Here is a 17872-nt window from a genome sequence, read left to right as displayed (position 1 = left end):
AATTTAAAAATCTTTTTTAAAAAAATAAAATAAAATGCAAGCACTGTCCTTTTGCCTGTTGGAGAAATTTTAGCCCAACTGTAGAGAACGGCCATTTCAGGATAAGCTGTAGGGCAGAAAGTGGGAGGTGGGGGCAGAGAACTTCTGATGTCTACATCACTGCTATATTATCATTTGGTATCAGAGCACTTGAAGCCTGAACTTTGGGTGACGGAGAATTAGCATATCATGTGACCTCAGAGAACTTGGAACCAGAACTCTGGGCCCTTGGTAACATCTCCCGTTATGACCCTAGATGGCTCTTTTGGCCAAGCCTTTCTAGAATGGTCACTTCTTTCCATTACCCTTCATAGGAAAGGTCTCTTGGTCCTTGACAGCATTCAGCTTCTTATCATCAGGACACTTTGACAATAGACCTTTTTTCCTTCTAAGGCAACCAAGGTATGTGCACTTCCTCCCATATTCGAGATTCTTCCCGTGAAGTCACTGAAGGCCAGGAACCAGACGCTGGCCCCGCCCTTTCCAGAGCTGAGGTACCTTAGCCTGGCCTACAACAAGGTGACTCTTCTGCTTCTCTTCCTATTTTCTCAGGGGCACAGATGGGAGGGTGGGATGCAATCTGCTCTGGCCTGAAGGCCAGCCCTATAACTCCCCATTACAGATATGTGGGCTCAGGAGTTCTCAGGGTGGGGGAAGTGGAGAGAGTACAGACCAAGGCAGGAGTCCATCCATTCAGTCACAGATATTTATTTAATACCATGTGCCAGACTCTAAGCTGCATACTAGGTACACAGCTGTGCAAAGAAAGATCGGGCCTCTTGCTTTTTGGAGCTTGTCACCCCTAGGGAAGACTGGTACAGGACAAGTGGTCTCAATATAAGCATGCTTAGTGTTAGGAATAAACTCACAGTGCTATGAAGTATATGACAGGGGCAGTCTAACCTAATATTTGGGATCAAGGAAGGTTCTCAAGAGAGTGGTTTGTGAGTGTAGTGAGGTGAAGTGTGAGAGAAGAGTGAAGTGGGAAATGTTCTAGCCTATGGGAACAGCAGATGTAAAGTCCATGGGACAAATTTAATGTGTTTTTCCTTCATGTTTTATGTTAGCATATTTTTCCAATAGCCATGTACTATTTGACTTCTGTAAACGCCACCAACTGAGGTCTACTCAAGTCTGAAATGTAGGCAACTTTTAAGGTACTCTGCTTACATTCCTTCTAAGGCAAGCAGTTGGTACAGCCAAACTCCTCAAGTGTTTTCTTCCTAAGAGTTTTATCATTTTAGCTTTGACACTCAGATCTTTGATCCATTTTGAGTTTATCTTCATATGTGGTGTGAGGCAGGGTCCACCTTCATTCTTTTATATGTGGATATGCAGTTTCCTCAACACCATTGATCAGAAAGACTGCTCTTTCCCCCATTGAATGGTCTTCTCACCCTTGTCAATAATCAGTGGACCATAGATGTATTATGGGTCCCTCTTTGATTCTTGAAATTGGTCACTTGTGTCTTTTATTGAAAAAAGGAACTGCTGGTTTCATTAGATTTCTCTACCTATCTGTATTCCCATTTCATCGATTTCTGCTCCTAACTTGATTTCTGTCCTACTCACGAGTTTAATTTGTTCCTCTCTTTCTAGTGTCCTAAATAGTGTAATTTTAGATCATTGATTTAGACCTTTTTATTCTTTAATATAAGCATATAAAGCTATAACTTTTTCTCTAAGCACTGTTTTAGCTGCATCCTACAAATTATGATTTGTGTGTTTATTTTTATTCTTTTAAACTTTTTAAATTCTTGTGGTTTCTTCTTTTACTCTTGCATTGTTTAGATAAGTGAAATGCTTCATTTCCAAATATATGGAGATCTTCTAGATGTCTTATACTTATTATTTCTACTTTAATTCTGTTGTGATCAAATAACATAACCTGTAAGATTTCATTCTTCTGACATCTATTGAAACTTGTTTTATGTCCCATCCTATATTCTATCTTAGTGAATGTTATGTGTGCACTTAGAAAAAAATGTGTATTCTGCAGTTTTGAGGAATAGTGTTCTATAAATATCAATTAAGTTAAGGTGGTTGGTAGTATAACTCAGATCATTTCTGTACTATTTGTCTCTTTGTTCTACCAGTTATCGAGAGCAGCGTGTTAACATCCCCAGTCATGACTGTGGATCTGTTTATTTCTCCCTTTAGTTCTGTCAGTTTTTGCTGCATGTGTTTTGAAGTTTTACTATCAGGTACATAAACACCTAGAATTTTTATAGCTACCTGATGTGTTATTATTTTGACTTGTCTCCCTGTGCCTTGAACAAAATTTCTTGTCTTGATATCTGTCTTACCTGATTTTTTTTAAAAGATTTTATTTATTCATTTGAGACACAGAGAGAGAGAGAGAGAGCATGAGCAGAGGGAGAAGGAGAAGCAGGCTCCCTGCTGAGCCAGGAGCCCAATGTGGGGCTTGATCCCAGGACTCTGGGATCGTGACCTGAGCCGAAGGCAGATACTTAACCATCTGAGCCACCCAGGTGCCCCTGTCTTGTCTGATTTTAATATAGATTCTTATGCTTGCTGTTTGCATAGTCTCTTTCTATCCTTTTACTTTCAACCTCTTTATAGCTTTGTATTTCAAGTCCATCTCTTGGGGACAGCATATAATTGGTTCTTGCTGGGGTGCCAGAACGTTTTTCTCTATGTTCCTGCTCTGTCCTCGGGGTGCAGCCTTCCCCATGCTCCTACACTTCACAAGGGTTTATCTCCACACTCGTGTTCCTCTCTCCAAGCAGGAGACTGCTTTTGCTTGTTACTTAGCGCTCGCTTGTCTGGTGGTAGAGGGCCAAAGGGAGGGTCCAACCCCACTCTTAAGTAGGCCCTGGGTTCCTGTGTCTCAAGGATGGGCCTTCTCAGTGGTCCTACCCCTCCGCAAGCAGTCAGAGACCTCTCAGGTAGTAGGCCTAGGTTGGTTTCCTGCCCCTACCCCAGGAGCAGAAGGTTTTAATTTTTTCCCTTCCCCAGATGCAGGGCCATGGGCCTGACAGGGTTTGCTGACCTTCCTCAGAAACTTAGGGCTTTTGTTCTCTAGGGAGAGGGGTGGCAAGGCTTCCTGCCTTTCTGATAGTGTCAGGGACTCTTCTCCTCCAGGCCTATGCCTCAGGGATGGCTTTCTCCAGTCTTGCTCCCTGGGTCCAGGCTTTTGCGCACAAGTGGCCATGAATTCTCCTTCTCTCTGCAACTCTTGAGAGTTCTCTTCTACTCTAAGAGGCCCACACTTAGCCTTTAGTGGCTCATTAAAATGTTTAGCTCATTTCTTCCTAGTTGCTTATATGGCACTTGCCATCTCTTCCTCCCATGTTCTGCCACATGTGAGCCAGTGTCCATGGCCCATCGCTCCTTGGAGGTGCCCATCTTTCCTTAGATTCCAGTCCAGATGGTTGCCCTGAGACCTTAGCTCTCTTGGAGATGCAAGAAAAGTTATGATGTTATAGTTATTCTTTTTTCTTGTTGTTAGGAGGGGAGCAATACTTTCCTTTTTTTTTTTTAATTTTATTTATTTATATCAGAGAGAGAGAGAGAGCATGAGCGGGGGAGACAGGCCAAGGGAGAAGGAGAAGCAGGCTCCCCGCTGAGCAGGGAGCCCGATGTGGGGCTCGATACCAGGACCCTGGGATCATGACCTGAGCCAAAGGCAGACGCTTAACCAACTGAGCCACCCAGGCGTCCCTACTCTCCATTTTTCTATATGCTTACTTGAGTTTTTAAATTATATTTTTCTTTATGACAGTTATCACCTAACATATATATCTTTTTCTTTATTGTCAGTTGTCTACTGCCAGAATGTAGGTTTATTTGAGAGTAGGACTTTGTTTTGCTTATAACTATATCCTCATCATCTGGAACAGCACCTGATACATGATAGGTACTCAGTAAGTTTGTTTGATGAATGAATGATGTTTTGATCACATCAAGGAATACTCATGCTACCTGTGTTGAAATTAATATTCAGTTTATTAAAGTTACAAATTTTAAAACCAATTCTGTGTTCAAACAGAACTTAAATGTCTAGAATATCCACTCAGAAATCTAGTAAGTTTTGTGTCAAAAGTAAAATCAATGGGGTGCCTGGGTGGCTCTGTCGATTGAGGGTCCGACTCTTGATTTTGGCTTAGGTCATGCTCTCAGGGTCCTGAGATCAAGCCCATGTCAGGGCCTGCAGCCTGCTTAAGATTCTCTATCTCAGGGTACCTGGGTAGCTCAGTCAGTTAAGCATCCGAATTGTGATTTCAGCTCAGGTCATGATCTCAGAGTCCTGGGATCGAGCCCTGCATTGGGCTCTACACTCAGCAGGAAGTCTGCTTGAGGACTCTCTCTCTCTCCCCCCTCTCTCTGTCCCTCCCCCAGCTTGTGTGCATGCACATGGTCTCTCTCTCTCTCAAATAAATAAATAAATCTTAAAAAAAAAAAAGATTTTCTATCTACCTCTCCCTCTGCCCCTCCCCCTGCTCACTCTCTCCCTCTCTCTCCCCCCCCAAAAAAGTAAAATAATCACTTTCATTCAACCTTTAACTAATATTTACTTAGTTCATAAATTTGACAGATTAAGTTGTATTTGCCTTAACCCAATGAAATTGGACAGAAATACTAAGTTGTCATTGGACCCTGAATTTATTATCAGTGGCATTCAACTCACTTTACAGGGATAGGCTAGCATGATGGCCAGATTTTCCTCACTACCTCAGCCAGAATCCTAAGTCCATATCTTCAGCTGGGACTTAATTTCACAGAAAATATGACATCCGTGCCATGGGTATCTTTCAACTTTCTATCAGTTTTAATTGTAACTTTCTTCAACTCTTTAGTTGCCTGATTTGGATGGATGGAATTTTGCATCCTGACAAAATTAAATTTAATTCTCCCTCCCCTATTCTGTTGTGCGTGCTTCTTGACCACCTGATTTGTATATAAGAGACTCTGCACCGCCCCCCCAAAAAAAAGACTCTGCACCCTCTTTAGCCACCATTTTATAGTTATTTATCAACACATATTAGACTTCTTTGTAGGTTCATCCTCCTTCCCTCCTTCCCTAGAGTCTAGATAAAAAGTCAGCAAATGTTTTCTATAAAGGGCCAGATAAATACATTACTCTGTCACTACTACTCAATTGTGTCCTTGTAGCACAGAGGACAATGTGTAAATGGATGAGCACGGCAGTGATCTGATGAAACTGTATTAAACAGATGGGGGGGGTGGATTTGGCCCACAGGCATTATCTGCCGACCTTGGTCTTTGTATGGCCTTCAAGCTAAGACTGATTCTTAGATTTTTAAATGGTTGAAAAATCAAAAGAAGGATAATCCTTCATGACACATTAAAATGATATGAAATTCAAATTTCAGAGTCCATCACTCAAGTTTTATTGGAAAAGAGCCATCACACTTACTTATGAGTTGTCTCTGCAGTTTCTGTGTTACAACGGCCCAGTGGAGTAGTTGCAACACAGCGGGTATGGCCAGTAAAGCCTAAAACGTTTACTGTCTGGTCCTTGACAGAAAAACCGTGCCAAGTCCTGGTCTCGATGACCAAATGTTCCAGCTGCTCAAGGCCCGCGCCTCGTCCCTCACCTCTCACTCTGGACTCTCTCCCTGAGATGCCTTCATATACCCACTGGCCCACGGACGGTGGCTCACAAATTTATAATTCCAACACAGAACCAGTATCCTGCACACTCCAGACCAGTGTATCCACTGCCTACCTGAATCTCTACTGGGAGGTCTCAAAGGTACCTCCAAAGTACATGTATCCAAAGTGAATTAACGATCTTCAAATTTGAAGGTCTTCCATCGCCCCGGATCTTAGAGAAGAGCTCCATCACGCCAAAATCTGGCTGTCGTCCTTAACATTTCTCTCTCCTTTATGTCCCTCCTCACTGCGCATATCTAATCTGTGACCAGATCTGGTCATATGTGGGTCCTCATAGTTCTGAAAATTCACGTATTAGGTCCCCAGGGACCAAGATCTTTCTAGCTTTTGTCTGGCCCTGACTTGCATCTCTAGCCTCATTTTCCCTCTGCTGTTAACCAAAGTGGCCTTCTTTCCACCCCCCAGCTGGCTTTCCTCCTCCTCACTGTGAGGCCCTTCTTGCATGGTTCTCCCATGGGCACTTCCTCTCTGCAGTGGGTGGGGCACGCACCGTGAGCTGCTGCCACACACTTTCAATTCCCAGGGGCCTCCCTCAGTAGAAGTCTGTTTCTTGCTTTCACAAAATCCACTGTGGGTATTCCAGGTGGGCTGGGGGCCTCCCATGTGATCTTGCAGAGACCCAGCTCCCTTCTGGCTGTGGCTCTGTCCTCCCATAGGGCCTGAAGGGGATTTTACTCACTCCTCTGCATCTGGCAGGTCGATGGTGGAGCAGGGGAGGGGGGTGAGCAGCGTAGAGGGTCACTCAGGAGGTTTCAAATGGGCTGTGCCCAGAAATGGTCCCTTCTACCTTGTTGCATATGACCTGAGTCATATGAGCACATCTAGTTGCCTAGGAGGCACAAAGACAGTCTGGCTGTGTGCCCAGAAAGTAGAGAGAACGGTTCTGGTTAATACAGAGGTTTCTTTTCTTTTCTTTTCTTTTCTTTTTTAAGATTTTATTTATTTGCGAGAGAGAGAATGAGAGACAGAGAGCATGAGAGGGAGGAGGGTCAGAGGGAGAAGCAGACTCCCTGCTGAGCAGGGAGCCTGATGTGGGACTCGATCCCGGGACTCCAGGATCATGACCTGAGCCGAAGGCAGTTGCTTAACCAACTGAGCCACCCAGGCGCCCAATACAGAGGTTTCTATGCTGTGCGCTCTGTCCCTACCTCCTCCTCACCCTTCAAATCTCAGGGACGCCTTCCCTATCTCCCTGCGTGGACCAGGGAGACAGGGAAGGACTTCCCACGCCCTCTCTCATGGCGCTGATTATAGCTGCAGAACTCCCATCCTTCCTGTTACAGCTTCAGTGCCTGTGTCCCCCCAGGCAGCACTCCTTGAGGGCAGGAGTTCTAGCGGTTTTGCTCATTTCCAACCTAGTGCTTGACATATGTTGGCATTCACTAATACTTATTGACTGGATGAACACAAAGATAATGGATAGGTTCATTGCCCAGTGGGCATCTAGTGCTACCCACTGGGGCTCCAGAGGAAGCCAAACTGAAGGGCCCTCCCTCTCGCAGTCCTCGGGCCTTATTGCCTTCCACGGGTCCTGAGTCTAACCCAATAACGTTCAGGGTGCCCAGGCATCTGAACGGCCACTGCCCCACTCGTGGCCCCTCTGATACTGTTCTGTTGCTAATAGACACCCTCCCCGAGGTTGTTCCAGCCACTCTGCTCAGCAAGGTTTGGGTATTATTCGCCCTTCAGAGGCTGGCCTCATGGGGGTAGAGCAGCCTCTGGGCCCCAGACAGCCGGGAGGTCTTCCTTATCATTGGCTCGGCTTATCCCTTAGATGAATGGGTCCCCCCTGACTGCCTGCCCCCTGCCCATCCCCAGCTCAGTGCCCAGAACAGGCCTTAATGAAAGAGACCATCAGGAGTGCTGTTGACAGACTGACAGGGTGTGTAGAGGTTGCATTGAGGAAGGTGAAGTGCCAGACAAATTGTATGCTGAAGTCAAAGTCATTGCCCTGCCAAACTTCTAGACTCTTTGTGCTTGTTCCTATTTTGCCACCAACATCTCCATTCCTTGGTCTTGGCTACATATCCAGTGTGGAGAAAACAATTCTTAACTTTCAAATGTGAAACAGTGATGTGGAATTTCAGACAGGATCCTGATCTGTGGGTGTGAGCAGGTGACATCGCAGGAGCAGACCCTGCCCAACACTGAGTCCAGTACAGGAGCCTCACGTCCCCGGCCCCACCCCTGCCCTAGCAAGCATGTAGCCCCGCGGTGTGGGGCCTGGCAGCACTTGGGCAGAGGCGGGGCGGTGCCGACCTGAAGCTTTTCCCCGTGTTCCTTACAGATCGCAAAGGAAGATGCCATCCTGCCAGTAGCTCTTTTCCCGTCGCTCTGCGAGCTCATCTTTCATAACAACCCTCTGGTGGCCCATACACGAGGTATGGTGCCCACAAACCTGTGCTCCCACCCCGGTGCCCAGGGCCAGTGTGGGCACCCTCAGCCCCACCTCATGGATGCTGAGCCCCTGGGCTCTGCTGTGGGTCATGGGTGGATGTGGTTCATGGTGCATTTGGGGACGGAGAGAACCACAGATGTTGCTGACCACCTGCTGTGCACCAGCTTACCTGACAGCAACCTTGTGAGGCAGGTGTCATTGTCCCCGTGCTCAGTGAAGGATGCTGCGGACCAGGGAGGTTCATGATCTACCCAAGGTCCCACAACAAGAAAGAGGCAGAGCTGGGAATGGAACACAGAATTAGCTAGATCCTGCATGAGATCTTTAAGTGCCACCTGGCTTTGTAGAGCAGGTCTATTGTGACCTCATTTCCTACTTCCCAGCTGGGGAGGGGCCTGCAGGGGAGGCATGGCTGAGCAGGGGAGAGGGATGAGAAACGTAAAGGGCCACGCACGAGGTTTCAAATGGGCTGTGTCCAGAAATGGGTGCTGCATCCTGGTACAGTGGGTGCTGCCTCAGTGCTACACCTTGGAGGCATTTTAGAATCCTGGGTCCTAGAGTGACACCAGCAGAGTTCTCACCCTTGCTTTGCACTATCCTTGTTGCCTTGGGAAAATTTCTTAACCTCTCCGTGCTTCAAATGGGAATAATATAGGTACCTATCTCCTGTGGTTGGTGTGAGAATGATGTATTCATTACATAATAATGATGTATTAATGAAAGTTAATTCATGTCTGGCAGTTTGAACAGTGCGGGACACATAGTAAGCCTCCAGTAAATATCTGCTAATAGTAATCTTCCCCATCATGACTCCAGGGGTCCCTCCACTGCTGAAAAGCTTCCTCCAGGAGCGGCTGGGGATCCACTTGATTCGCAAGAAGATAGTAAAGGCCAAGCATCATATTTTGATGCCTTGGAAGGACTCGAGGAAGGTAAGGCCTGCCAAGCCTGGAGGAAGTGGAGCCTGTTTTACTGCATGTGAACTGACCTGGGGAGAGAGTGCCCTTCCCCACTCATCATGGATTCCTTCTGTTAGGTCTGTAGTACTAGCATTGTCTTCTCCTTTCCATGTCTGTTACATACAGATACACCCAGAAAGGACAAGACAGTCAGAGGATCCCAGCTGCCAGAGTAGGGAGAAGCTGTGAAGGTCATGGAATCCTACCCCCAACTTTGACAGAGAAACTGAGGCCCCGAGAAGGAGCTATGGAGAAGTAGGGGAGAAATCAGTCTGAAGACCCGGGGATAAGCCTGGCTTCATCACTTTCCACAGCTGCCTGAACCTGGGCAAGAGCTTTACTCTCTGAGCTTCAGCTTCTCAACTCCAAGCCTCCCTGAGCTGCTGAGAGGACTGGATGAAGCAACAGATACAAAAATATGCTATAAATCCCCAAATCCATACCTGTGCAAGTTCTAACCACCTGTGGGAGTCATGGATGGCTGCCAGGCCTAGAATACACATCTCTTACACATAAGGAAGCATTTCCTTATGTTGAGAGCAATCTGCCCCCCAAAACCAACCCCAGCCGGTGGTCTTAGACTTACCTTCTGGGATGCCATACAGTATCAAAAGGATTGCAGAAATTTCTGTGAAATGCTTCTCCCTCCTGAACTTTAGCCTTCCTATAACTAAAAGCTGGACTGGGCATTCCCAGTCCAGCTTATTCCGTTTATACAGTTGCCTTACAGTATAGTTACTCCCTTTCTACCCCCTCTGCAGCCTGTCGCTGTCCAGCCAAACTCTAGTCTGGAGCCCTTAGAGGACCAGCACAGAATTAAAAGCCAGAAATAGACAGAAATTCAAAAGTTTTCCATCATCATCCCCTTGTTTGTTGCCTCCTCTAAGGATTGGAGTATCTCCTTCCCATCAGCCAGCCTGAGAGGGGCACAATCAGAGTGAGCCAAATGCTAAGTACATAATCCTCTCTCCCATGATGACGGGCTTTCGCTAATTAAGGAAGCTGAGAATTTCAACAGGAAAGAAGTTATTTCCTTGGTTCTGAACCCTGAGAGAGATTTGCCTTATGAAACTTCATTTAAGGTATAGGGACCAGCATCCTGAAAGGGGCTTGGTGCTGCTGCCTTCCATAAGGGACAGGACCATCTCCTCCAGGTCTTCCTAGGAGTCCCTGAAGAAAGTCGAGGGCACCGTGTTAAACCTTGATCAGAAGAAGAAGGCTGTTGAGAGCCAGAGTGATATGATCAGGGATATAGAATGAGGCAGAAATCAGGTAGTCCAGGCTCTGCCACCAAATAATTCTGTAACCTTGGACAAGTCATCTTACCTCTCTGAGCCCTGGTTTCCACTTTTATAAAATAAGGAGAATTACTTCCTGGGTAGTTTGAGGTGTAAATCAAGCAACATCTGTCATGTACAGGGCACATTGTAGATGCCCAGTTAGTGGGATTTGGCTCCCTCCCTCCCGCTATGAGCCCTCATCCAGTACCCTGATCACAGTACCAAGTAGCCTTAGTCCAGTGAGGTCTGGAAGGAGAGATTCTGATTAGGAAGCAAACCAGTCTAGCCTTTCTCCCATGACAGGTGAAAACCCAAGTCCCAAAGGTGCCAAAGCAGCCTCTGATTCTCCATCACCTCCCTATGACCACGGTCCAGTCTCCCTCAAAGGAGATCCCAGAGTCTGAGGCAGAGCCGACTAAAGAGCTCTCCGCTGCCAGAAGCAGTATTCTGGAGTCACAGATACCTATCGAGGGCGTGGAGGGCCTTTCCCTGTCCCACCGGACCTTCGTGCCCCTGCCTCCCATCTGCTCTGATTCCACCGTGTACAGTGAAGAGACCATGTCCCACCGCAGCAACAGACCTGGCCACGTCAGCCCGCAGCACCTGTCAGACGAGGACACCAGGAGCATGGAGTCCATATTCTTGACCCAGGTGCCTGGTCCCCCCTTCCCCTGCCTTGTTCCTAGCTCCCAGAGGCTCCTATACAACCTTGGCATAGCTGGCTTGCGGTAGGCAGCCAGAAGGGAGTCCAAGACAGGTCCGGAAATTAGAAGGAAGCCCCCCCCGGCAGGCCCCACAAGCCCCTCTGGGAGCTCCGCTAGCCAAGGCTCCTGGTAGGGATACCCATGGAGACAAGTCACGGTCCTGGGGCACAGACAGCATCTGGGGTCTGGCTGGGGCACGGTTCTGACCAGTTTTTCGGGAGGGTTTGCTGCTGCCTCTGCCTATCTGTATAAGGTCACATCACTTTTGATGCTGCCTCTGAATCCTGGGAATACAGATGGCCAAGACAAAGGTCTGCCTTCGAGATGTCCTCAGTCTGATGGGAGAGTGCAGGAACAATGCACGCAGTCAGTGCCGAGACTAAGGGAAACCCAGGCGCTGGGAGCCTGGGGGAAAGAAGGATCCTCTGCCCAGACCAGGAGGGCTCCTGAAAGAGGTTCCGATGAACTGAGCTTTGCAGGCTGAGTAGGCAGTGACAAGGTGAAAACATGGGCAGAAGGGCATCCTGCGCAGAGCAAACAGCATGAAGCAGGCTACAGAGGACAGAAATTAAAGTGGCATGTGCAGAAACCACAGATGGTTCAGTGTCTGGGCGGCAGACAGGTGACACATAGGAAAAGGGCAATAGGAGGCTGGAGGAGCTGGTAGGGCCCCGCGAGCATTATTCTTGTACCACTGCCTTTCCTCAGCTCCCCACCTCCCATCTCATGCCTCCAGTCTGCCAGATCTTTCCAAGATGCACATGCATACATTTATGCCTGACTCCATCCATCCCTTATTCCACAGATGACTTATAGTGACATACACATTTATACGGTATAAAACTTGTCTTTATGAACTCTATCAGAACCTTTTGGAACAAAGCAGAGTATAAGTAAATATTTAAAAATGAGCTTGAAAAAAATAAAATGAGCTTGAGAAAGTTGGATGAAAGGAAAATATGGACAGGAAAGGAAATAAGGTCTCTGTCACTCTAACCTGCTCATCTGCCCTGCTGCTCTCGTTACAGAGGTATATTGCCAAAATGCAATTCTGGGCTTCCTAGGAGCCAAAGGAATACAATCAACTGGGAGTCACCGTGATGGGAAAAGCTTTTCTTCCCCTTGCCGGATTGCCCAGGCTGTGACCTCCAGTGCAGTGTGGAATAGAAGCAGAAAGAGCGAACATGTCTTATTCCTGATCTCAGGGAGAAAGCTTTCAGTCTTTCACCATTAATTCTGACGTTAGTTGTGGGTTTTTCATAAATGTCCTTTTTTCCTGGTCAAGGAAGTTTCTATCCCTAGTTGAGTGGTTTTTTTTGTCACGGAGGCGTGTTAGATTTTGCCAAATACTTTTTCTGTGTGTACTGAAATGATCATGTGGCTTTCGTGCTTTATCTATTGGTGTGTCACATTAATTGATTTCCAGATGTTTAAGCAAGCTTGTCTACCTGCAATAAGTCCCACTTGATCATGGTATATAATCCTTTTTATAGGTTGTCAATTTAGTTTGCTAATATTTTTTGAGGATTTTTGTGTTTATGTTCATAGGGATATTGGTCTGTATTGTCCTTCTGTGATGTCTTTCCTTAGTTTTGGTTTCAGGATAATAACTGAGAGAATGAGCTGGGAGTGTTCCCCTTTCTAATTTTTGGAAGAGTTCGTGAAGGATTGGTGTTAATTTTTCTTTAAATGCTTAGTAGAATTCACTTGTGAAGCCATCTGGCCCTTGGCTTTTCTTTGTGAGAATTGTTGAGATTTCTACTTGTTACAGATCTGTTCAGATTTTCTGTTTCTTCTTAGCCACAAGCTTTCATGAAGTGTATAAATAACATCCCTACATGAAATACAGGTCTCATAAATATGTTTCTTATAAAGCCCTTAGGGTAGGCTAAAAATGTGAGTTCAGACAGTGGTCATTCACCTCCTTAAAACTCCTCTGTGGCTTTGCCATCGCCGTGAGGATAAAGAAAATTCAAAAAAAAAAACAAAAGAAACACCCTCAGGTTGGCTTTTAAAAGTCCTTACTGATCTGAGGCCTGCTTACTGCTCCAGTCACCCATCTCTTCACAGTACACCCCAAAGATACCAACTTAGAGTACCCCCAGAGCCACCTTGCCGGGTCTTACACGGGTGGCTCGGCCCCTGCTCTTCCTGGCCCGCAGCAGGCCTCTCTCCCCAGCACTTGTAGCCCACCCCTCTCCCCATCCCTGCCTTTGGATGGGGCCACCCTGCTTCTTCAAGACTTGGTGCAGGTTAAGGCCTCACTTCCTCCAGGAAGCTTCCGAGCCCCACAGGCAGGCGGGGTGAGGGCTTCCTGGGCTCACCCAGAACCTTTGTGCTCCCTTCTCCTCTGGCGCTTACCAAGGTGCACAATCACGGTCTGCTTTCACGGCTGCCTCCTCTCACCCTGGTCTTGGTTCTTGCCCTTACGGGCCCAGGGTGGGGACCTGCACAGAGCTGATGCTTAGACATGTTAATGGAAGCTGGTTTTCTTTTGGGCACAGGTGGGTGAGCTGCCTTCCTCCATCCTCCAGAGGGATGATTCATCCATGAGGGAGGAAGAGCAAAGACCACCCCACACAGCTCCCAGAGAGGTAAAGAGGGCTTGGAGGAAGCTCCCGACTGCCTCCCTCCCCAGCAAGTACCATGGCTATGAGGAGCTGCTGACAGCCAAGCCTGATCCAGCCTTTATTGAGCCAAAGGGTATGTGAGGAGAATGGCTCCAAGACGGGGGCCCTCTCCACGGCCCAGAGCAAGTCAGGGCAAAGCTAAGGCTGGTGGCATGCCTCACTTCCAGACCAGGATGCTGTCCTTTGTCAAAGGGCTCCTGAAGGTGTCCTGGTTCAGAGCCTCCCATATCAGGACCCCTGGCCCGGGCCTTCAGTGGATTTTGAGGCGCCACAGCTGTTCCGAGATTCCAGCCAGTCTAGGCCTAGCTGCTCTGGCTGGAGAAGCGTCTCCAGGAAGGGCTTGATGAACAGCTACCCAGACTGGCCAGATTCCTGAGCTCCTTCCCAGCCCAGCTGAGCCCCAGATTGAACATCCCCAATCCTCTCTCTCTGGTTTGAGGCAAGGGAGGCAGTGCTCCCTCTGAGCCCCTGATTTCAGACTGATGTGTTAACAATACTTGTGCTTTCAAAGGAACTGGCACTCAGCTGTGCTCTCTTGGAGGTCAGTCCCTGCAGTGTAACCCACTGTGTTTAATGGGGTTACATTGCGGCCAGTCCCTTTCCCCATTCTAGTGCTATTTTTCCATTAGGATCCATGCACCCAGGGGACGAGTATTCACTGAATGAATGATGGAGGTTCTGGCACTGCAGCAGATCAGGGAGAGATGGGGGCAGTGTGTTCCTCTTGGGGCCTCTCAAATCCTTTCACCCAGGGCTGCTGGGGAATGAGAAAACTGGGGAGGCATCCAGCAGATGGAGGAAGAGTACCTTGCCCCAACCCTTGCCTTTTTGCCTTAGGAATCCAGAAGAACGCGCAGGCCCTGCAGCGCATGCTGAAGTGCCCCCTGCGGGGCCGCTCTTCCAAGCCCAGGCTGGACGCGCTTCAGAAACACTACGTCCCCAAGGAGAAACGGGTATGCGGGTCAACCCCACCTCGTTGCGTGTGCGACTGGCTCCTTGGGATCCCCCAAGTAGAGCCGTGGCTGTCACCTCACGGCCTTCTGAGGGCTGTGCTTTCCCAGTGCCCCCAAGTGCTCTCCTGCGTGTTGCTGCGTCTGTATGAGGTATGGCCCGGAGAGGCTGAGCACCGGACTGGGGTGACAGGCTCCTCTTACCTTGCGTCAGGCCCAGAGGATCCCTGTTCCACCGCCACGGAAGACTAGAGCCCAGCTGCTGGATGACCTCCTCGTTCGCATGCGGGATCCCCAGAACATTACAGAGGCTCCACTAGGTACAGCTCTGCCCGCCCCCATCCCCATCCCTGTCCCCGTCTTCAGGGGCCAGAACCCGAGACAGAGAGAAGTTCGCTCATCTGCCGGGAGGAGGCTGAGGGCCCTTGGCGTCTGCCCCCGCCCTGCCCCCTCTGCGGATGGAGAAGCTGAGGCCTGCCTGGAGCGAGGCAGGGAGTTGCCTAGAGTCACACAGCATGTTACAGACCAGAACTAATGCTTGAGGTAGAATCAGCTGGCTTCTTACTGCCCGGAGCTGGGGAGGCCATTCTCAGTCCCCGTAGCATCCTCCTTTCACTCCATCCCACTTTTTGGGGGTGGGGGCGCTCTGGACACAGTCCCTACTGCTTTGGGCTAGGGGGCCCCAGAGCGAGTTTGGTGCCCCTCGGCCTTCTCTCCCTGCAGGAGCTGTCCTGCACCAGCGGACTGAGCGGCGGCTGGTGAACCAGAAGCAATACTTGGAGGCCAAGCGGCTGCTGAAGGAGTTCCAGGCCCGCTACCGGCAGCTGGTGCGCTGCTCGCTGCGGACGGTGTTCAGGGCCACAGCGCCGCCCCCGGGCCGCCCAGCGCTGAGCGAGGGCCAGCCTAGGTTTGGCCGCTTCCTCGAGTTCATGGATGAGTTCTGCCAGGGGCCCATGGCCAGCGACTCGAAAAGCTAAGGGCTGTGCACAGGGCCATGCGCACTGCCCCGCCTGTGCCCAACGCCCTCCCAGGGCTCCGTGCCCTGGACCACGCCTTGGGGCCAGGTGGGCCAGGTGCAGGCCTCAGACCTTGGCTTGGCCTTGCCTGCTGGCCACAGAGAGTGGGGAACTGGTCAGGATCTCCCCTCCCCAGGCTGGGCAGGACCCAGCACCTGGCCCAGCAGCAATAAAGAGTAGGTGCATAGAGCAAGGTAGCCCGCATGTTTTCTTGTAGATCGGGCCCGCCTCCCAGGCTAGACAAGGATCCCGGCTGATGCACACATCCTTTGGGAAACCTGCCTGAGTCGCACCTGTCCAACAGAGCTGTGATGAGCACTGGGACAGAAAACAAGGGGGTTGATGGAACAGAAAAGCAGCACAGACTCTAAAGCTCAGAGAATTGAACCAACCCATCCACAGCCTACAAAGTGTGCATGTTGCTGGGGTAGGGGGCAAAACTGAGCCCTCCAGGCCCCAGAAAAGGGGCCTTATTTTGTTGGGCAGCTTTTCCCATGATGAGGGCAAATGGAGAGGAGGAAGAAGAGAGGATCGGGAATTCCCTTATCAGATGGCGATGGCCACAAAGTTGTGACAGTTGTGGTGTCCTAAGGTCCTCTAATCCGGGATACCAGCTGAGGTCCCATATGCAAACACTGTGGCTCAGGAACGGATCCTGGGGCTGTACAAGGTCAGCCTGGGCTCCAGTTCTGGCCAAGGCAGCCTGTCGGGTTGCCCCATTTTGTGACTGTCCAAGAATCAGCACCTGCTACAGAGCTGGATCTAGAGGAGGCCACTGGGACTGAATTCCAGAGATGCGCATTTGGGAATGGTCTCCCTCGGCGCCTAAGGCTACTCTCCTGGGGGTTGTAGCATTCAGACCCGGGGGCAGGCATGCAGTTCCCAGGGCCCAGGAATGAGTGGCACAAGGATTAAGGACCCTCAGCAAGGCACAGACCCCTCCAACTTCAGTTGCCATTAAGGTGATCTTTGAGCTAGAATCTTGCCTTGCAGCCGTGGGTCTGACAGAAGCCTGGTGGCATGTCTGCTCATCGCGACTGTGAGGCTGTTAGGGCACAGAAACGCCTGCTAACGCTCCTACTTGGCCACACAGTCTCCCACGCGTGGCCAGCGTCCGCTCTACAGCCAGCTGTGGTCACAGCAGACGCACACATCTGCATTCCCACAAGTCACACACACAGCCACGCGGCCGCACATGTAGTTACAGCGTCAGTTACATCACAGCGACACAGGCACCCGGACGGGTACACGTGGTACGGGCTTCCCTGACAGTGACACTCGCAGGCAGGGTGTGTTGCTGACTCACCACTTGGATCTCCTGGGGCCCCAAACCACCCTTCCCCTAACGTGAGGAGGAGAATCCGCCCCCACGGTGACCCTGTAAGCCATGCTGGGCTCCAGGCCTAGAGAACGGGATTGCACTTTGCAGCCGGCAACACTTACCAGCCATAGGCTCTCTGGCCTGAAAGGCTCCTGGGAACAGCCTATCCCAGCCTCGAGACCGGAAGCCTCTTGCGGTCCCCCTAACCGATCGTTCAGCTCCTGCTTGCACCCCTGCGGACGGGGAACTCCCTCCCTCCAAAGGCTGTCCCTTGCTTTGTTGGTAAAGCTACCAGGCAGTTCTAGCCACTGGGCTGAGCTGTCTGCCTAAGTCCCTCGGTACGCCCAGCGCTGCTGTTTGCTCAGGAGTGTATCAGCTCCCTCCGCCAGGCCAGGCCAGAGCCCTCCACCAACGTGAGAACATCCCGGAGAGGCGACACCTATCCGGGCCGAACGCTCTTTAACGTTCTCAGTTACTCCACCTAAGATGGCATCTGAATAAATCAGTTCCTCCCCTAGTGCCTGTTTGAAGTATGAGAGGCAGGGTCTCACAACGTCTACCCACCCGCCCTCCCGCGCAGGCGAATTGCTGCATCTCTGGAAGCCATACAAGCACTTTCCAAATGTGTCCATTCTTTTCTGTCTCCAGAGTGATCTGGACTTAATACATTACCAGGGTTCGATTTTTAACCCTCTTATTTGCTATATGATAAAGGGCAGGTCATTTAGCCTTACCCACAGTGACAATGGGGTTTGCAATCTCTGTGGGTCCTTCTGGTGTTAAAAACACACTCTGAGGGCTCTTGTGTGAGCAGGTTTCAGTTGCTTGGTTTCCTGAGTTTTGTCCTTTTTTGCAGAGACACGAACTAGTCCTCATCTCAATGAGTAAAGCCTCTGACTAGAATTGTCAAACGA

General features: G+C 49.6%; 1 protein-coding gene across 1 annotated transcript in view; it reads left to right on the top strand.

The window, feature by feature from the left end:
* Positions 1 to 15852, top strand: part of XRRA1 (X-ray radiation resistance associated 1) — a 63307-nt gene extending 47455 nt beyond the window's left edge. Inside the window, exons 12-19 of the mRNA XM_034995021.1 lie at positions 433 to 558; positions 7988 to 8081; positions 8915 to 9030; positions 10641 to 10988; positions 13546 to 13744; positions 14509 to 14624; positions 14836 to 14941; positions 15345 to 15852. Of these exons, the coding sequence (XP_034850912.1) occupies positions 433 to 558; positions 7988 to 8081; positions 8915 to 9030; positions 10641 to 10988; positions 13546 to 13744; positions 14509 to 14624; positions 14836 to 14941; positions 15345 to 15598 (1359 nt within the window). The 3' untranslated portion in view covers positions 15599 to 15852. The remainder of the gene's footprint in view (positions 1 to 432; positions 559 to 7987; positions 8082 to 8914; positions 9031 to 10640; positions 10989 to 13545; positions 13745 to 14508; positions 14625 to 14835; positions 14942 to 15344) is intronic.
* Positions 15853 to 17872: the final 2020 nt, after the last annotated feature.

The sequence above is a fragment of the Mirounga leonina genome, unplaced genomic scaffold (assembly GCF_011800145.1).
Source record: "Mirounga leonina isolate KUSES-001 unplaced genomic scaffold, KU_Mleo_1.0 Mir_92, whole genome shotgun sequence".
Taxonomy (NCBI): Eukaryota; Metazoa; Chordata; class Mammalia; order Carnivora; family Phocidae; genus Mirounga; species Mirounga leonina.
Note: the sequence above shows the minus strand (reverse complement) of the source record. Positions and strands in the feature narration are given on the sequence as shown.